Here is a 20,214-nt window from a genome sequence, read left to right on the forward strand (position 1 = left end):
TCCTCATTTAGGTTTGGCAGGGAGAGACTCGGTCCTGCCAAAAAGCTCCACCTTGAATGTGGCTTGGAAGTTGCCCTTTAGGAGTGATTGCACCAAAGCCCGGGAGTGATCTGGGTGCAGATGGAAGAGAAGCAGAAACCAGACCCAGCCTAGCTATGGACAATGTTTTCTGCAGCTTAAAAGTGTCCCTGCTGTGAGCCTGAGCCAGGAATAGTCACTCCAGGTCTGAGTGTGTTCCTGGTGGATGTGGGAAGGGCTTGAAGTGAGAGGTTGGTTTGTTGTTTTTTGGGGGTTTTTTTTGTTGTTGTTTTTTTTTAAGCACTTACTAGCAGAAATAAAATCAACAACAGAATGTGGTATTTTTGGTTTTGGTTATCCAGGCAGAGAAAAATGAATTTGTCTTTTGTAATGTCACCGTTTTGTTCTCTCCGGAAGTGGTGTGAACTCCAGGAATCGTAAAATCTGTTCCTGTGCTAGTGAGGGTCACAGGGGTGTTTTTAAGCTCAGCACTCCAAAAACACATGGAAACTTTGGGATAGCCCACCTGGATGCATGGGGGCAGCCCAGGGAAGAGCCTGAGCCCTTCCATTCCTTCTGAGTTGGAGTGGGAGGTGAAGGGGAAAAGTAATTTACAAGCTGGATTTCTTGAAAGTGGATCCCTCTGTGTCAGGGGTTAATTAAACCCTTGTAAAGTCCTTCTTGAGGGGTTAATTAAACCCCTGTCGAGCCCCTTTTTAAGGATTAATTTTAAAAATTATTTTGAGCCCTTTTGCCGGTTGCTTTTGAGCCAGCTCCTGGGTTGTATTTTTCCCTCTTTACTGCAGAAATGGGATAGAGCCAATAAAATAATTTTTAAAATTTAGAAATACGTATTTTGGGGAGGATAAAAAACCTTCTAAGGTGGGGGAAAATTCCGGGGCTGCCTTTGTTGCGTCGGGCCGGGGTTTACAGGGACAGAGCGGAGCGGGGACCTACCCTCGAACCCCCAATTTGGGGGTCCCCGGTGCCGCCGCTCGGCTCCGTCCGGTCCGGCCGTGGGCGGGGCCGGGCCCGCGCCGCAGGAGAGGGCGTGGCCGGTGGGCGTGGCCACAGCCGGGCCACGCCCAGCACCGACCTTGTTCCCGGGACGCGCCGCCGCCGGTCGGAGCGGGCTGATCCCGCCGATCCCTGATCCCGCCGATCCCTGATCCCGCCGATCCCTGATCCCGCCGCCGGTAAGACCCGTCCGGGCGGGCCGAGGCTGAGCTGCCTTATGCTCTGAAGCGGGGAGCCGTGTGTGGGTGTCCGGTCGGGGTATGGCGGGCAAGGTCCTTCCCGGCCGTCTTCCCCCCCACCCCACCCCACCCCACCCCACCCCCGGGACATTCTCCTACGGGGGGAAGGCGGGATGCGTCTGGGGACCTTGGGCGGCTCCAGCTCGGGGGCTGGGGACACGGCTGCGGGTGGTGGGGAGCTGCGGTGGCTGCCTCCTACTCCTCCTCCTCCTTCTCCTCCTCCTCCTCCATGGGCCGGATCCGCACAGCTTTGCAGCGGATGGCAGCAGCGAGCACCCTGGGAAGCGTGTCCTGCTCCTCCCTGGCATCGCTGCTCTGCTTTGCCTCCATCCCTCCTTCCCCACCCACCCTATAAACCCCCGTGCTTCCCCAAATTGCAGCCTCTGCCCTGTTTTCCTCCGCTTTTTAGCTTTTTATCCCACTCGTCCGACCACCGAGCAGCTCTCGCCCAAGGGCGCAGCTTGTCCAGTGCCAAGGGCTGCCCTTCTCCCGGCGGTTTGATTTTGGGGGGCTGCGGCCACACAGGCCGGAGTGTGGCCGACACATGGCACCCCTTGTGCCGTGCCTTCCGCACTGTGCACCGTCACGAGCTGCTTATCCAGCACAAATTTCAGGATCAGGTACCTCCCTCTTGCCTACGCGTGGCACCTCAGGGCATGGCAGCAGAGCAGGTGAGCGGCTCACTCGGCTTAGAGCAAATCGAGCTTTTTGCCCTTTCCTGTGTCCATTCAGACCCTGCCCCACCATCGCTGCTGTCAGACAGACCCCTGGGCGACAGCAAAGGCAGCATCCCGCCCCGGAGCCTTCCTCTCCCACGGGAGGCAGCTGTGGAATTCCAATCCCTTTTTCATTTCCTCTCGGGATTTTTGTTGTGTCATTGAACTGCACTGGGGACAGTAAGGTGTGACAAGCTACTGTACATATGGTTTAGTCTTATTTTGATGAGGGGGATCCATTATAAAGCTGAGCTGCTCTCCCATCTGCTTTCCTACGGTTTTGACTGGTCGGTTTCAGCTTTGTCCTGGGAAAGGTGGGCAGAGACTCTCGGATCTATCCAAGTTTAACACCTACACGGCTCCGTACACAGGACACATGGCTGCACAGATGTCACGGCAGCACCCAGCGGCTGGGGACCACCCAGCTGGTCCCGCAGCTGCCACAGCAAGCAGGAACAAAGATTCCCATCAGGAAGTGCAGATGTCTGCTTTGGGATTCAGGATGAGTGAAGGCGTCCGGGAGGGAAGTTTGTCTTCGTTCGTGCTGCTCATTTAATGAAATACCTTGTGGCGTGTGCAGCAGGGGAGGGGAGGAAGGAGCAGACAATGGTGTCTGGGGTCAGGATGGGTTGGTGGGGAGCTGGCACGGTTGTCCCCCCATCCTGCTTCTGTTTCTACACCACCTCCCTGGGGTGAATAACAGCCCTGTCCCCCTCTTCTCACCCTGCAGCAGCGGCCGACATGACCACGTCCTTCCCGTGCTAGGGCTGCCCCTCACCACCTCAGTGACCCCAGCCCGGCGACGAGGATGCGCGCCTGGAAGGCGGTGGCCAGCACACTGGCACTCAGCGGGGCCGATGTGGTGGTCACCACGCTGCTCTACACCCACGGCCAGGGTGGCCGGAATGTCCTGCAGGACCTGCGGCACTTCAACATCTTCAACTCGCTGCTGGACATCTGGGGGGGCTGCCTGTACCGCAGCTGTGTGCTGCTGGGGGCTGCCATCGGCGTGGCCACCAACACGGCCTACGGCCCCCGGCGCCTCAAGGCATCGCGGACCTTCATCGCCGTCATCTGCCTCCTCATGGGCATCTACATGATGGTGAAGCTGCTGCTCTACTCAGAGGTGCGGAAGACCATCAGGGACCCCTGGTTCTGGGGGCTCTTTGCCTGGACCTACGTGGCGCTGGCAGCCACCTTCGGGCTGTGGCAGCTGCTGGCCTGTGTCACCTCCTCCCGCGAGGCGCTGGGGCCTGGCTCTGAGTCCCGTGCTGAGGCGGAAGAGAGCTGTGATGGGGGCACTCCCAGGGACAAGCGGGAGGAGGCAGCAGGTCCCACCATCCATAAGCTGCTGTCCTACACCAAGCCGGATGCCTTCTTCCTGGGTATCGCCTCCTTCTTCCTCCTTGTGGCCGCCTTGGGTGAGTGAAGGGACCACAGGCGGGCTGTGGTGTGCTCCCATCCTCATCAGGAGGGATGGAGCCGTGGTGGTAGGGCTTGGAAGCACTCTAGGCTTGCTTTTTTTGGGGGTGCTGGGTGGCACGTGCTGCACGGGGTGGGTGAAAAATGCAGTGGGGCCAAACCAAATGCAGCAGGGGGTAAAATACACTGGGAGTGCAACATCCCCACGTGCCACTAAGGGCTGCACCTCTCAAGGGGCATTGTGTGATGGCTGAGTATCTCTGTGGTGGGGATGGGGTTGCCCACAGGCTGTTGCAGTTGGAAATACAGGTCCTGTGCCAATCCCATGCACTGGGGCTGAACCTCCCTGTCCTGTGCTTGTCCTGCAGGAGAGACCTTCCTGCCCTACTACACGGGGCTGGCCATCGATGGCATCGTGGTGCAGAAGAGCATGGATCGCTTCTCCACGGCAGTGCTGGTCATGTCGCTGCTCGCCATAGGAAGGTAATCCAGGGGCTGGATTTGGCCCTGACAAGGAGGAGTTTGGGGTTTTCCCACAGGAGCTCGTGGTGATGATGGGCACAGGCACCCACTCCGCCAGTTCACTGCCAGACCCCAGGGATGGTCTGTGAATTCTCTGCACTGTCACGATGCAGAGAGGCCGTGGTTGGCAGTCATGAGGCCTTTGTGTAGCCCTTCACGTCCGTCTGCTGGAGGTGGGGGAGCAGGAATGGACACAGGGAATGGGTTCCCTGGGGAATGCTGTTCCAGCAGTGCTGTGTTCCCTCCCAAAGCTTGTGACTACCATGGTTAGGACCAGCCACCACTGTGCTGGTGGCACCCAGGAGAGGTGTGGGCTGGTGATAAGTGTTGTGAGCACTGCCTGGGCCCTTGGCCCAGCACAGGGGTGTTTGTGTTGCTGAGAGGGTTTCGTGTCCATGGCTCTATAACGTTTCTTATCTGCAATTAGCTCATTTGCCGCAGGTATCCGGGGCGGCGTTTTTACGCTCATCTTCGCAAGGCTGAACATCCGCCTTCGCAACTGCCTCTTCAGGTCGCTGGTGTCTCAGGAGATGAGTTTTTTTGATGAGAATCGCACAGGTTGGTTCCTCTCTGCCCCGGATTTGCTCTAACCCCTCTATCCCATCCCAGATTCTTTCCCCTTGGCTTGCCCTACTAGCATACAGCAGATTGGGGGCAGCCAGAGGCGGCACCCACATGCTTGTAGTTAGAAACAGAGGGAGAAAGCTCTTCCCTTTCAGTTGCCTCCCAGCGTAGGGATGCCCCACCTATCAGCCTGGCATCCAGCAGTCCCAGGGCTGACATGCTTATTTTCAGCCACCCCCAAAACTCCCATTTCCTTCCTCCCATCAGTGCCTGTTGGTGGGCTGCTCTCCAGCTCTGCTCCAGTCCCTGAAACCTCAGATGTGTGAATCTTGCTGGATGTGCTTGTTGCTTTCCCCGTTTGCAGTTCAGTCCTGCCCCAGTCTCCGTCCCAGGCCATGCCACTCCAGTGTAACTTTCACACATTTAATTTTGTCTCGGCGATATTTTTAGTTTTGAGGCTGTTGCTGTATTTAGCAGTCGCTGCACAGTACCTTGGTAGCTGAGGACAGCAGAGATGTTACTGGAAGTGAGATGTGGGTAACCCTGGGCTTGCACAAAAGCATGGGAATTCAGCTGGACTCAAACACAGGCCAAGGATTTAGGAATTCAGGGTGATGTTTGCTGGCTGTAACACTCAGCTCCACCAAAAGGCGCCGCCAGAGCTTCATCCCTCAGTAGCTGGACCCATGTCCTCAGGTCCCTCGGGTCAGCTCCAGGCTGTGGACTGTGCTTGGCCTGTGGGCTGCCCTGTGGTGTAGGGTGCTGCCACAGTCCCCTTTGCTGTCCTACAGCCACCCTTGGTGACACAGGTGATGTAACTTGTCCCTTCAGGTGCATCTCCTGCCTCTCATGCATGCAGTAATCCAAGCTCCTCTGTTTTGCTTTGCATCCACAGCAGTGGAGAGTTGCCCCCCTTCCATGCCACCCTTCTGACCCCCAGCTGGTTGGATGGGGAGCTCCACCTGGCCCCCTGGCACGGGATGTGGGACACGGTTAGGCAGTGACCTGCCGTGGTGACATGTCCCTGCTCTCCCCTTCCCTGACCCCTCGTTGCTGCAGGGGACGTCATCTCCCGCCTGACGTCGGACACGACCATCGTGAGCGACCTGGTGTCCCAGAACATCAACATCTTCCTGCGCAACGTGGTGAAGGCCACGGGCGTGATCTTCTTCATGTTCAGCCTCTCCTGGAAGCTCTCACTGGTCACCTTCATGGGCTTCCCCATCATCATGCTGGTGTCTGATGTCTATGGGAAGTACTACCAGGTAGGCAGGAGCAGCTGGCATTGCCACAGTGCTGGGCTGGTCTCCCCGTTAAGCCATCAAGGAGCTTGTGGGTGGCCTTGGAGCCGGTGGGAGTGATATTGGAGTGTTTTGCTGCCAGCAGTGGGGGCAGGAAGGTGGCATTAGACGTGTGTGGGCACACAGGTGTAGCCTGGGCTCTTATCTTGCTTCATGCTCAGGAGTGGAAGCATCTCATGTCTGACAGAAGAGGTGGCTGGGCCATGGGGTGTCCCCTGTATGCGCCTGCCTGTCCTCATGCCATCTCTCCTCCACCTTTGGAGACACTTGGTGGGGTCCCGGAGCCTGGGGCGAGTGGGGAGATGTCCCTTGGGCAGCCTGGCACCTGCTGAGCCCCCTCTGCCTCCCCTTGCTCCCTGCAGAAGCTATCCAAGGATGTGCAGAGTGCCCTGGCCAAGGCCAACAACACGGCTGAGGAGACCATCTCGGCCATGAAGACCGTCCGCAGCTTCGCCAACGAGGAGACGGAGGCCAACGTGTACTGGCAGAAGCTGCAGCAGGTGTACAAGCTCAACAAGCGGGAGGCCATGGCTTACACCTACTACGTCTGGTCCAGTGGGGTAGGTGGAGGGCCCTGGGGCATCCCTGCGTGGGGCTGGGATGGGCAGGGGAGTCTCTCCGGATCCCAAAGCGCACAAGGCACCTGCACGTGGTTCTCCTCTGCTCCCAGGGAACTCTGCGGGGCGAGCCCAGCCCTGCTCTCTGCTCTCTGCTGCCGGTAATCCCCGGGCTCTTGATCATTTATTACTTTCACCCATCAAAAAACATCATCCCGTTCCGCCCCGAGGCAGCGTTGCGTCGCTCCGCAGAACTGCCTGTTTTCCCCTGCAAATAGGGATTGATAAGAGCTCAAGGTCGTGGAGCACCCGTGCCTGTGTGTGCTGCAGTGCGTGCCTGTGCCAGCTCCGCTCCGGGGCTCCGGCTGGGGGACGGCTGCAGCTTCTGCTCAGGAACAGAGATTTTCTGCGTGTGGGTGGTGGCAGGGGGAGGCTCCTGGGCTTTGGCTTTGGGCTTTTTTTTTTTTTTTCTTCCTGAAAAATGCTTTTTCATCATTTAACACCAGATGGTTTGGGGCTTCTCCAGTGTTGGCAAAAGCCACACGTGAGGCTGCCCTTATCCCTGTGTATTTAGGGATTGAAGCAATCTCTGGTGAAGGATTTGTGAGTTATGGTGCCTTCGTGCAGCTGTAAGAGACTTTATGGCTTCCCAAGTCTGGAAGCAAAATGGGAGCATTATTAGCATTGTTTCTGGGCTCCCAGGTGAAGCTGGAGCATGAGCTGGGTTGACACTGATCCTGACAAGTCTAAGAAGGCAAAACCCCTCAAAAACAGCTCCTGCGGGGCTCGCATAGAAAGAAGACAATGGATAGCTCAGCCCTGGTAGAGTCTTTCTTGGAGGGAACGCAGGAGCTTAAGGTCAGATCACGGCAGAGCAATAGAAGAGGAATTTTTTTCCCCTCTATTTTTGTCTGTGTGAATTTACAGCCTATTCTGGTCCCACAGGGCACCAGGGCATCGCTGCTTTTTGGAGCACCTGGGCAGCATGGAACAAAACCAACTGAATAAAAGGGGCTGGTATTTGTCACATCAGAGCTGACCTGTCTCCTTTCCAGAGTAGGTGGTACCCCCCACACTGACTTCAGACAAGAGCTGAGGTTATGCTTCAGGGACTTGTACATGCAAGGAGGATATTCTGCATTAACTCCTGGCTTGATTTTGTGTTCTAAATTAAAGTATGTCACAGTCACATAACAGAAAGTTTATTTTAGTGGTGAGGTGACTGCATACCATGGATAATTTGAACATAGATTATTATGCTTGAGGCCCTTAGTCCAAGAGAGAAGTTCATGAGATGCTCTGTTATTTCAGATAAATTCTCCCTCCTTGGCTGTTGTCCCTCAGGACTTGTTTTGTTGAAGGTATCTGCCCAGCTCTTTAAATCAGCCCTTGTACTTGAGTTGTTTATCCATGCTCACTCCTAGGGCTGCCAGCTGCACTGTCAGGAATCCTCAGCTCAGGGCTCAAAGAATAAATGTCAGCACATGAAGTTTGGGTTGTTGTGTGAGTAATGACAAACATGCCAAAATATCTGTTGTCCTTGCTGATTCTGGGGTGTTTTCTTGCTTTCAGCTGACTCTCCTGGTGGTCCAGGTCAGCATCCTTTACTATGGCGGGCACCTTGTGATCTCCGGGCAAATGACAAGCGGAAACCTGATATCCTTCATCATTTACGAGTTCGTCTTGGGAGACTGCATGGAGGTGAGTCTGTTTTAGCAGGGAATCACAGAATGGGTTGGGTTGGAAGGGACCTTAAACACCATCTCATTCCAACTCATCCCTGCCATGGGCAGGGACATCTTCCACCAGACAAGGTTGCTCCAAGCCTCATCCATGCTGGCCTTGGACACTTCCATGGGTGAGGCAGCCAAAGCTTCTCTGGGCAGCCTGTGCCAGGGCCTCCCCACCCTCTGGGCTACCCCATGTCAAGAGGATGTTTGTCTCCCAGAAGGTCCCAGGGCAGTTGCAGGGATAGATCCAGTGCTGACCTTCCCATGACACATTTCTTTGGTGCTGTGGCACTGCCAGAGGGGGGGGTTATCCCCTCTGCTCCCCATTCCTCCCTTGCCGTGGTCTCACAACCTTAATGTTCCTGAAGCACCTTGTCCCCCAAAAGGGCAGCTGGAACCAGAGGGGTCAGGCTGGCCCTGCTGAAGGGCAGAGCCCTGGCTGCCTCCCAAGCACATTTCCTGGCATGGAGAATGAAGGGATTATAAAGCTGCCTGTTAAATTTCAGGCTTCATTAAAAACTTAATTATATTACTTTTTTTTTCCCTTTCCCTGGAATAGGCTGCAAGCTGCTGCGTTGGCAGCACCTTAGCAAGATGGGATTGTGGGTGGGATGGTAGAGCCCACCCAGGGCTGCCTTCCCCTTGCAGAGGCATAAACTTGGCTAATCCAGGCAGGAATGATCCAGCTGAGGTTTCCTCACAGCCAAGTGTGGCTTTGGTGGTGCTTCAGCCTCTGTGCAGGGGCAGAGCAGAGCTGGAGGCAGCTCTCCCAGCTCTCACTATCTGTTTGGATGACTGCAGGCTCTGGTGGGGTTTCCAGGCTGTGGTTTTGGCATGCATTTAGTTTGGTTTGGGGTTTTTTTTCCCCTCCTGATGGGAGGGGCAGTTGTAGTACAAACTGTTCTGCAGCTCTGGATTTAATATTGAAAAATGCCCTTTCCCTGGATTGTCCATGTATCCCTTCCATACCCAGCAGAGGAGGAAGAGTTTTCCTGTGCCTGATGACTGTAGTCAATGTCAGGCTATAGGAGACTTGGGATTGCTTCATCCATTCTCCTTAGGGTGGCACTGACTGATTTCTCATCACTTGGGAGGGTCTCACCCCTGCCTCTTCCCTTCCAGTCCATCGGCTCCGTGTACAGTGGCCTCATGCAGGGAGTGGGAGCTGCTGAGAAGGTCTTCGAGTTCATCGACCGCAAGCCCACGATGGTGCACGACGGGTCCCTGGCCCCGGATCACGTGGATGGGAAGGTGGAGTTCAGGAATGTGACGTTTTCCTACCGCACTCGCTCTGCAACGCAGGTTCTCCAGGTGAGCCCAGTGGGCACTGTGCCCTCCCAGCACCATGTGCTGCTGCTCCACCCTGGCAAGAACCAAACTCCAGCCCATGGGGAGTGTCAGCTGCCTGTCAGAGATGTGTAAAGGCAGGCTCAGCACATGCTGGAAAACAGATTAAAAGGAACAGCGGGTGTTTAGGGCCGGCCTTCCTTACAAGGAATGAGATTTATTAAGAAAACCCTTGTTCCCCGCTCAGGCATTAAACGTGTCAGCGTGGTACAGGGCTTTGTGCCAAGCTGCCTCAGGCTGTTTCTGTGGGAGAGGGGCTGGGACGATGAGGCAGGGGGAGGCAGCAAAGAGGTCAGTCTGCTTTTTAGAGGACCTGCTACATCATCAGGCAAATCTGAAGCAATTTGGAGGCTTTTTGCTTCCCCAGAGCTAGGACAAATGGCTGATGGTGCAATCACCAAGGCAGAGGGTCACTCTGGCCAGATTTTGGCTACCTTTGTTGTGGAGTGCCCCAGGACATTGAGAAAAGCCTGGACCTGAGTGTGCTCTCCCATCCATGTTGCAGAACGTGTCCTTCACCCTGCATCCTGGCAAAGTGACAGCGCTGGTGGGTCCTTCAGGGAGTGGGAAGAGCTCCTGTGTCAACATCCTGGAGAACTTCTACCCTCTGCAGGACGGGCAGGTGCTGCTGGATGGGCGTCCCATTAACATGTACGATCACAAGTACCTGCACTCCGTGGTACGAGCGACTGATACGTGTATTCCTGGTTATCACACCTGTATTCTGCTTAGTCCCGTTCCCACCTGCAGAGCCCAGAGGGGCTGCATGGCACTGTTGCACATCGCTTTGGATTTGAGCTGGCAGCTTCAGAAATGTCCAGAAAGCTGGAGGCTGGAAGCGGTCCCAGAAATTAATTCGGATAATTTGTGGGGGTGGAAGGGAAAGGGATGGAGGTTGGTTTCAAGGGGAAGGGGAAGCCTTCCAAAAAACAGAACAAAAAACATGTTTAGTTTGGTATTTTTTGGCCAACAGAGTAGAAATATGTTTTTGGCTGTTGGATTAATTATCATCTAAATTTGGTTTGGAAAAAGAGCTTTGCATTCCTCCAGCACTTTCTACCTTAAGATCTTAAAGTGATTCTCAGCTAATGGGGAGTTAAACCTCTCAGGATCCTGGCAGCAGCTGGAGCACCAGAGGGGCTGGTGGTTTGCCTAGAGAGGGGTCCAGGCCCTTCAGCTTTCCTCTGTGTGTCAGCACAGATCAGCCTTCATCTCTGCAAGTAACTGCCTCCTTTGTTTGCCCCCAGAGCAAATGGCCTCAGCAGTCAGCAGGAAAACCTGAAAACAATTGATCAGAGACAGGCTGGAAAGCCAAAGTCACTGTGACTAATTTACATTCCCTGCCCGTACAGAGCGAAAATCAAAGGCCAAGCAAGTCTTTCAGTTTAGAAAGCCTGGTGTGCTGTTAGGAACATGGGGAGAAGTCAATTAAAATGTGATCGTGTCCCCCTGGCTCTCTTCATGCACAGTTCTGAGTAATAGTTTGAAAGGTTCGATTTATTCCAATATCAAGGGTTTGATAAAGCAGCCGAACATGAGAGTGAGCAGCCATGGCTGGAAGGCAGGACAGGGAGGCTGTTGCTAAGCAATTAAGGAATTGCAGCAGTTACATCCCTAACTTGCTCATTTGGGATTAAAAGATGCAAGAGGGCTCATTCACACGGCCCAAGTGTGATTACTGGCCTTGAAAGGAAAATCAGCAAGGGCCTGGGAGAAGGTCTCCCCAGCTTGGCTTATCCCAGCAACTGGTCTTCCATTCTGGGGAAAGCAAACAATGATGGGAATAACAGATTTGGAGCAAAAGCACAGCGGGCTTTAGGAGGGGAAGCCCACCCCAGATGCCAACGTGCCAGCATTTGCATCGGGTTTCTTTCCTGCAAGATGGCTTTCCAGCAGAAGATGCAAACTGGACAACCCTGACATTGGCATCCTCACTGGAAGCTCACGTTGAGCACTTCTATATCTTGGTTAATGGCACTTTTATATCTTGATCTTGGTCCTTACTCAGCAGGAACAAATACCGATGATCCGAGATGCCGTGCAGTGCATCTTCTGCTCCTGACCACTGCTCTCCCTTGCTTCCTGCAGATCTCCCTGGTGAGCCAAGAGCCCGTGCTGTTTGCCCGCTCTATTGCAGATAATATTTCTTATGGCTTAACTTCAGCCTCCTTCGAGTCAGTGGTTCAGGCTGCCCAGAAGGCCAACGCCCACAGCTTCATCACCGAGCTACAAGACGGCTACCACACAGGTACCCACCCCTCTGCAGGGCCTGGCAGCTGGACTTCTGTGGCAGCTCTTGATTTGTATTTTGACTCCTTTCTCTCTCCCTTCACCCAACAGAGGCAGGTGAAAAAGGAGCTCAGCTGTCAGGTGGCCAGAAGCAGAGAGTGGCGATTGCCAGGGCCTTGATCCGAACCCCTCCCATCCTCATCCTGGATGAAGCCACGAGCGCGCTGGATGCAGAGAGCGAGCACGCGGTGAGAGGCTCACTTGGGTGTTTGGGCCAGAGAGGGTTTGGAGGACAGACTGTAGCTTCAGTTTCCAGCCTGTGGGCAAGCTTAGTCTTGACATGGTGCACTCAGAGGGTGGAGTAAGCTGCCAATTCCGTAGCAGGAATTTGCTTCCAATGCTCTTGTAGCCACCAGGAAAGGAAAAATTCCACATTCACAGCAGCCAATGCCTGACAAACCTGATGAGGTAGGGATCTTTGCTGATTTTTTCAATGTGGAAAGTGTTAATTGGCATTCAGAGACTCGGTGTAGCCTTTTAGGACAGGATACAGAGGAAGACCCTATAAAATGATCTGCAGCAAGGAGAGTTGGACTGCCTGAGCTCAAATCCCAGCCGAGGCACCAAGGAAGCCACACTTGCAGGAAAACCCTTGAGCATCCTGTGAACTGGTTTATCTGTCTGGGATGTGATGACCAAACAGCTCTTCCAGCAGCAGTTTGACCTCACTGATGCAATGACATGAGGGAAAGCCTGTTCAAGGCTGGGGTTTGAGGATGTGCCTCCAATCCCAGAGGACAAATCCTGCTGGGGCAGCACAAGTGTCTGACCTTGGAGCAGCTTGCTGCCTCATAGGTCCTCAGCCACGTGTGTGGTACCTGATGCCAGCCCAGGGCTGGTTTTGGCTACCCAGGGGTGTCAATGTGACATGTGCTTGATGGCCACCTGCCTGCCTTTAGACGTCAGTGCTATTGTCTCTTGATTGAAAAAAAGCCTCTCTTGCCTTGACTGGATACACTCAGGAAAGAATGCTGCTTTTCTGTGCAGCTGCATTCACCAGGTATCGGCTTGCTGCAGTCTCTGCCAGCACCACATGGCCTCCAAATTTGGGGCCCAGCTGTAACAAGTCCCCAGCTTGCAGGATCAGACCTGTGTTCATACCTCACCTGGCTGGACTGAGATGGTGTTTGGGCTGCAGCCGGGAGCTGGGCCGGACATGCTGGTGCTGGTAGTGCTGCAGGGAGCCAGAGGAGAACAGATCTCCAGTCCAGAGGTTTCTGGACACTGACCACAAAGCTGCTGTTCTCCCAGTGCCCGGGCGCTAACGCCTTTTCTCCCCGCAGATTCAGCAGGCGATTTACGGCGACTTGCAGAACCACACGGTGCTTGTCATAGCTCACAGGCTGAGCACTGTGGAGAGGGCACACAACATCATTGTGCTGGACAAGGGCCGCGTGGTGCAGCAGGGCTCGCACAAGGAGCTGATGGAAGAAGGAGGCCTTTATTCCAAGCTGGTGCAGAGACAGATCCTGGGGCTGGAGGGGGGCGGCACGGACAGTGTCCAGCCTGCGAAGGCGCCCGGCGGGCTGGAGGAGGAGTTCAGGATAGACCATTCCCTGCCGGCCGCGGCACAGGACGATTACAACAACGCGGCTCCCAAGTGAGGGCGGCCGCGGCCGGCGCTCGGACGCTCCCTGGGACGCTGGGCCGGAGGTGGCAGAACGGCACCGCTGGCTCGCCCCGTCACACACCCGTGCACACCCAAACACACACCATAGAGCTTCCTGCAGGACGGGCTGGCGGGCACCTGCCAGCTGGCAAAACAGGGATTTACCCGAGGGAGCTGGGTCTTTAGCAATTCTCAGCATTTCTACTGGGTTTCTTTTCTTACTACCAGTAACTCCTCTCGACTGGGACTTTTCTCCCATCGATCTGCATGTGTAACTGCTATTAACTGTAATGGATGTTAAATGCATGCGTGGAGGGGAAGGTTGAAAACCCCTCCAGGAATTTCAGGGGGTGGCTTTTGTGGCTGGATAGAAAAACGGTGAAACAAGGTCCTGCTCCCTCTGTCAATCTATGGGGCTAATCCAAAGTTGGCTGAAGCCTGTTTGGCTTTGGCAAAAACTGGATCACTCCCATGGAGCTGAATGCCGGGAGAGTTTTGCACTGAGTGCCTGCAGGCTCAGGCTCCCAACCATTGCTGCTGAGCTTGTATCATGTAGTATCCATCCTTGCTGGGACAAGCCAGGGGACCAGGAGGCAGATGTTACTTTCTGATTTTCTCTTGGTGCTTGGTGGGTGTTTGTTTTTAAGGATGAAATGTTTTACCATAATTGGGTTAGAATTTGGGGCTTGGGGTTGTCTTTTTTTTGATTGGTTTGTAGTTTTTTAACGTTACTTGTGTGCACTGTGCAATGTCTGTCTGGCTCCAGCATCCACTGAGAATTAGTCTGTTACTTCAGAATTTTTTTTAACTCACAACCCCGGTGCTGGTGTGAAAAAAACACTACTAAAGACAGGCATAAAACACTAAAAGACAGCACTTTATAAATCCCACCAAAGCTTTGTTCAGCTTCAGGCCACGCTAGTGACTTCACTGCATGGGAAATCCGTACAGTCACATTCCTTGAAGTCCAGCTTCAGCTGCCTGAACTTTATAATGTGTTTCTTTGAATATAATTTATTTTAGTATGAGGGATAGAAAGAAATGTGTTGCTCCTAGCCCTTTGGGGTAATGGCTCTGGCTTAGTAGCATTATCCTGCTATAGATTGGCAAAAAATCCTATGCAGCCAGGCAGGTGCTGTTTTAAAAATAGCATTTCTAGGGGAACACTGACTTCAGACTCTGCATAGTTAAGAAATTCTCTCAAGCACTTTAGCTCTCATGTTTTCTGATACTTGAATGCTGCTGCATTTTCCTTTTCAGCAGGTTTGCATTTTTGTTATTGGCAATGTTTTGTTTTCATTTAGTGATGTTTTACAAACTCTAAATTTAGTGTCCTTGAGGAGGGATGCTCAAAAAAATAAAATACTACCTCTGCCACTCAACGTCGAGCTGCTCTGGTTGGGGGTGTTCTTTGCATTCCGGGTTTTCAAGGTAACGTTCATCTGACACCACAGCTGAGTGCAGCTGCTCTTGCACGTGTTCTGGGGAATGACAAGAGGAACCCACAGAGAAGGAGGTATGTAAAACACTTCAGCATCTGATAATGGCTGTGAGCCCAGCAGTCGGGATAACTCATTTTCATCCCACATCCCTTTGGGTGTCAGTCTCCCAGGGAAGGACAGGCAGTCTAACCCGTTCTCAAGGCACGGTGCTTCCTGACTGGAATCTTTTCAGCTGCTGGCTTTTGTGATATAACAATCTGTGCCTCAGAAGAAGAACGAGATCTCTTTTTGTTTTTCCTCCCTCCACTTAGGGAACCTGTGTGGCACTCTGAACTCCTCAAGCACCCCTTCAGTAAATGGCCAGGAGTTCCTGCTTGATGAAAGTTTGCACTGTGGGTATGAGGAGGTTGGGGGTTCCACCCAACGCTGACAGGCAAGTGATTAATTCTGCATTTTTATCAGTACCTGGGAGCAGAACATGGCCACCAGTACACAGAAGTGGAATTAATTTCTGCTTAATTGAAAAACTGGGGGAAAACCCAAATTGGGTTACCTGGGAACTAGAGAAGCCAATTCACCCTGTGAAGCACTGGTAGGACAATGATCATTAGCACATGAGATGCCAGGAAAGAGACTTTGATTGTATCCTGTGTCTCCCTCCCAGGCAGGGCTGCAAAAAGGGAACTGGAGGATGCAATCAGATTCGTTTTATTGCAAAAACTACACTGAATTTCAGGAAGGGAACTCTGTTTCCCAAGCCTGCTGTGATGATAATCCCATCATTGTATTCCCAGGTCAGGTCCAAACAGCTTCAACTGAAATGGCACACTGGAAACAGCAGATTGTCTCTGCTGGTGGCACCAGTCCAAGCTGATAACAGGGCCTGACTTTGTTCATTGCCACAGGTGCTGAATTCTCTCTTCTGCATCCAGATAACTCAAGGCTGCTTTTCCACTGAGCCTCTCATCTTGTGGCTTCAATGGGCCCTTTTATTGTGCTGTTGGCATGTTACAAGTGGCACTGCTTGTGTGCTAAAGCCATGAGGGTTTTCTTATGCCCTGGAAGATGGGTGGGAGCTCCACACACCACCAGGGATCCAGTAGAATTAATCTAATGCAGATATTTTTGCTTGCACAAACCCTAGGTCTGTACAGAAAATCCTGCCTTTCTAAATCGTTCCAACTACAGCTTCTTTTTGAAGTGAAAATCAGGGTCAGAGATGCCCATTAGCCAGACTAAGCCTGGCAGTAAAGCTGTGCTTCACCCAAAGCAGCAGTGGGAACTGCTCCAGTGCTGGAACACGAGCTGCTCCCTGGAGCTGCCCAATCCCTTGGGCCTGGCTGCCTGTGGGCAGCCTGTGTTTCAGGCTATTCTCCTGGAAACAAGGCCACTGTTCCCTCTGAAACCCTGGGCTGTAGTATTTTGTGGCTGTGGCTTTGGCCAGAGTTGACATTTACAAGGGAACGTGAACAAAATCAGTTCAAGAGCTTCTCAATTAGAGTGATGGAGATAAAAAGTTTTTTTTCTTCAAAGAGAAAAGTCCTCACAGGGAACTCTGAGGGGTTCATCTGAAACCTTAACCTGGGGGCACTGAAGACTGTCCTGGCAGAACTGCAAGCAATTAAGCATTTGAAAGCACAACTGATTGCAAAGTTGACTGTATATCCCATGGCAGGTTGTTTTCCTGACTATGAATAAGCTCTAACCATTCCCTGTAATAAGTATAACCACAGCTTTATTTGATTTAAACAGCAGAAAACCCCATCCAAGGTGAAATCTGAGAGTGGATCCTATAGTCCCAGCACCTCCCCAGGGACCTGGATTTACCCTGTACCTTTGCACAGCCAGGGTCTGTGGCTGACTGACCCAGTAAATGAGCACACAGTGATGGAAAAAACACAGCTGTGTTTATTCCAACAACTTTGTCTCCTGGCACACCAACCTCTGCCTCAATAAGCAACTGTGTGTGTTTCAGTGGCTGCACTTTCTAGGCCTTCAGCAGGTCTGGAAGTGCCACAAGCAAACAGAAAGTGCTTCTAGCTTGGGTTCAGAGATGTGGTTTAGTCTGGGGAGGAAAAATAATATCTGCCTCTTCTATTCCAGCTTCAATGTGAGCTTAAGGCAAAGAAAATAAGTGCAGATAAATAAACCTGCTGCTCTTCTCACACCTGCAGCTCCTTGGAAGGAAGGAGCACCTTACAAACACCTAATTCCTGCTCTCTCTCAGACAGCAGGAGCACTGAGCTCTCAAACAGAACGGCTGTTTCTCTGCCAGGCTGCTGAATACACAGGTCATTTCCATGTGTGAAGGAATCCGGGTTGTGAAATCTAAACAGAAGTATGGGCTGTGCTTAATATACAGAAGGAAGTTAAATTGCAAATAAGCCCAAAAACTTATCTGTACATTGAGCAACCAGACTAATAGGGGTTAATAGACACCAAAGACGAGATTTGCAAATTCAGTGTGTACATAACCAACCAGTTTGTCCAGGAAAAGAAAATAAGATGTGAAGGTGACTTGCAAAATATGTCTAAATCTAATAAATATGCATGAGTGCAGTGCTATTGACCGTAAAAGGATATGAGGTACCAGGAGGAAATTCAAGATCAAGTTTAAATAGAAAAAAACCCCTAACATCTTATTTAAACTAGTCTGGATGCCAGTTCTCCCCAAGATTGGAGCCTGACTTCTTATTCACCATGACATGGTTTCCTCTGTAATCTTCACAATTTTTTTTTATTCCATTTCTCCTGTAATAAGAAATCCTGACTTCTGTACTTTGCCTGCTTACAGTTCTAATGTACTCGAATGCTGTCACCCTTCAAAAGGATTTCAGCAAAGGCAAATAGGAACCAAGCCTGGGGAGATGATAAATCCCAGCCTGCAGCACTGCAATATTTGATAAACCCTGTAGCCCAAAATCCTGGTTTATCTGCAATCCTTCATATCCTGTCCAAGTGACGCGCTGTCACAAAACCTTTATCTTCCATGAAGACTGCAGAATGGGAAGGCACTCTCCTACCTGTCCAAATAGAAAGTACAATGATACAAAAGCAGTTGACTTCTATCTTGTGTCTCAGCCTCAGCTGCTTTTCTGGACAACTGGAGAACTCAATTACGTGCAGGTACTGACCAAAGTACAAATGTTTAATGGAGACTCCTCTCCACCATCACCAGAACCCAAATTACCTCCACAGGGAGAAGTACTATTTTCAATGTACGTTGTACTTGAGCACAAATGAGTTATGTTCTCACCTGTGACTGAGCAGTTCTTATTATTCCTTTTTTTAAGCAAAAGGCATCATGGTTGAGGGAATCTGAGAGCTCCACTCAGGATCACACAGTGAGGCAGTGGCAAAACTAGATTTACAACATGGAGCTGAGTCAGACTCTTCCAAACCACACTCCCCCCCAAACCATTTATTTAGGTATGGCATGAAGTTCAAATTACCAGTGTTCTTGGGAAGAAAGGGCTTCTCCCAATTCCTCAACTAATTCCTTGTTTGTGTGTGTGTATATCTATACGTGTGTTTGCATGTGCAAATTTACAGGAGGTTTAACACACGGCTGTAACTCTGTTTGACGGGCATGTGCAAATACAGGGTACGTGGAATGGTGTTGGCAGGGTGACTATCTCCTGGTTTTAAATAACAGGGCAGGGCTGTAGTGACTGCAAACCCGTGTCAGTGCCCAGGGCACAGCTGCTGACTCACCTGGCACAGAGCACATCCCTGCAGCAGGCAGGTGTGCTGGGGTGGGTGAGTGCTGTCATACACGACACATGCCCCTATCACTAAACACCTTCTCCCCACCCTCGGCAGGCTCAGCTCAGCTTCCTGCTGTGCAGACATCGCGCCCTCGCCTCCCTCTGAGTGCACCCATTTTGCGCCAGGGTTGTGGAGTGCCTCTGCACCGAGCAGCCAGAAGGCCTGGAAGGCTTCCTCCAGCAGGGTCACCTTGTTGGTCGTTAGTCCCTGTGGATAATAATGACAAAGAGAAGGCTTCTGGGAGGGTGAGAGGCATGGGGAGCTGAGTTTAGTTATAGGACAAAAGAACAGCCATAAAGCTGTCACATCATCACTGTGTCCTGCCAGGAACTGCTGGGTCACTTCCTGAGTGTAACTGCAACTTCATTGCATCAGAATTGTCACTATATGGATTTTTTTTTTTTCCCAGTTAGATCAAAACTATCAACTCCAAAGGACAAGGACCACGTGGCCATTCCCTCCCCTTCTCACTTGGCTCCTGGTTCCTTCTGGCTCTCTCTCCAGTGTTACACACGCAGGAAATAATACACACACCCACACCCACGTAGGGACAAAAGCAGGCCAGGAAGGTGGTGCATGCCAAGAGATGCATATAACTTAGGCTCTGTTAACACAATTAATTGTTTCCAGGCATAATTGTCTTTATCAGCCCTGCTAACAGCAGCAGTAATTGGGGAACTGCTGCTCCTAAGGGTTACCACATAGTGCCTACTGCAGTGCTGGTGACATGACTGATATGAATCAGAAGAACAAAATATATGGTGATTTAATTGACGCAGTTTTGCTACATTGCATTTCAAAAGTATTTAAATTTACCATGAAACACATCTTTGACAGATTATTTATTGACATTCACTGCTGAAGAAAAAAGTATTTAAGATGGATGAAATGACCTAACACCAAAGTTTGGCCAGATATGATTTTTAGCTATTTTTAGCCTAAATAAGTATTCAGCCTAAGCTTGAGAACAATAATGCAATCACTCTTTTGAGACTTACTCCAGCCAAGTCCCAACCGGGTAAGGAAATGCGAGTTAAATCTACTGATTTTCCTTCCTAATTTACAGCCGTGGAGTTTTAAACAAAAGGAGGCCATGAGTGGCTACAGCACTTCCAGGCATGAGCTTTGTGCTGGTGCGTGTGGTGGGGTTGTGAAGGCTCTCTTGAGAGCTCGGCTCTGTCTGGCAGGGCACAGGACGGAGTCTGAGCCATCCCAGTGACCCGTCCAACCTCCGAGTGTCCCAGCAGCCGCATCCTCAGGGCCACACCTGGAGTCCCGTGTCCGCTTCTGGGCCCTCCATTCAGGAAGAATATTGAGGGGCTGGAGCATGTCCAGGGAAGGGAACGGAGCTGAGGAAGGGTCTGGAGCAGCAGGAGCGGCTGAGGGAGCTGGGAAAGGGGCTCAGCCTGGAGCAAAGGAGGCTCAGGGGGGACCTTGTGGCTCTGCACAAGTCCCTGACAGGAGGGGGCAGCCGGGGGGGTCGGGCTCTGCTGCCAGGGAACAGGGACAGGAGGAGAGGGAACGGCCTCAGGCTGCGCCAGGGGAGGCTCAGAGTGGACATCAGGAGGAATTCGTTAACTGAAAGGGTGATAAAACATTAGAAAAGGTTGCCCAGGGAAGTGGTGGAGTCCCCATCCCTGGAGGTGTTTAAGGAAAGACTGGACGTGGCACTC

General features: G+C 52.1%; 1 protein-coding gene across 5 annotated transcripts; it reads left to right on the forward strand.

Annotated features, from left to right (window-relative positions):
* Window positions 1-1,084: 1,084 nt before the first annotated feature.
* Window positions 1,085-14,719, forward strand: ABCB9 (ATP binding cassette subfamily B member 9). Of its 5 annotated transcripts, XM_039561155.1 has the most exons (13): window positions 1,085-1,214; window positions 1,684-1,945; window positions 2,721-3,411; window positions 3,781-3,895; window positions 4,362-4,492; window positions 5,558-5,763; window positions 6,162-6,359; window positions 7,929-8,057; window positions 9,209-9,397; window positions 9,939-10,112; window positions 11,522-11,681; window positions 11,774-11,910; window positions 13,006-14,719. In XM_039561155.1, exons 3-13 carry the CDS (start codon window positions 2,799-2,801, stop codon window positions 13,324-13,326), a joined length of 2,373 nt encoding a protein of 790 aa, XP_039417089.1. In that variant the 5' UTR covers window positions 1,085-1,214; window positions 1,684-1,945; window positions 2,721-2,798; the 3' UTR covers window positions 13,327-14,719. The 5 variants fall into 5 exon arrangements, with proteins under 5 accessions (XP_039417089.1, XP_039417088.1, XP_010396674.1 ...); XM_039561154.1 differs by lacking the exon at window positions 1,684-1,945 and having other exon boundaries at window positions 1,086-1,214; XM_010398372.3 differs by lacking the exon at window positions 1,085-1,214 and having other exon boundaries at window positions 1,402-1,945.
* The last annotated feature ends 5,495 nt before the right edge of the window (window positions 14,720-20,214 follow it).

This window comes from Corvus cornix, chromosome 15 (genome assembly GCF_000738735.6).
Source record: "Corvus cornix cornix isolate S_Up_H32 chromosome 15, ASM73873v5, whole genome shotgun sequence".
Lineage (NCBI taxonomy): Eukaryota > Metazoa > Chordata > Aves > Passeriformes > Corvidae > Corvus > Corvus cornix.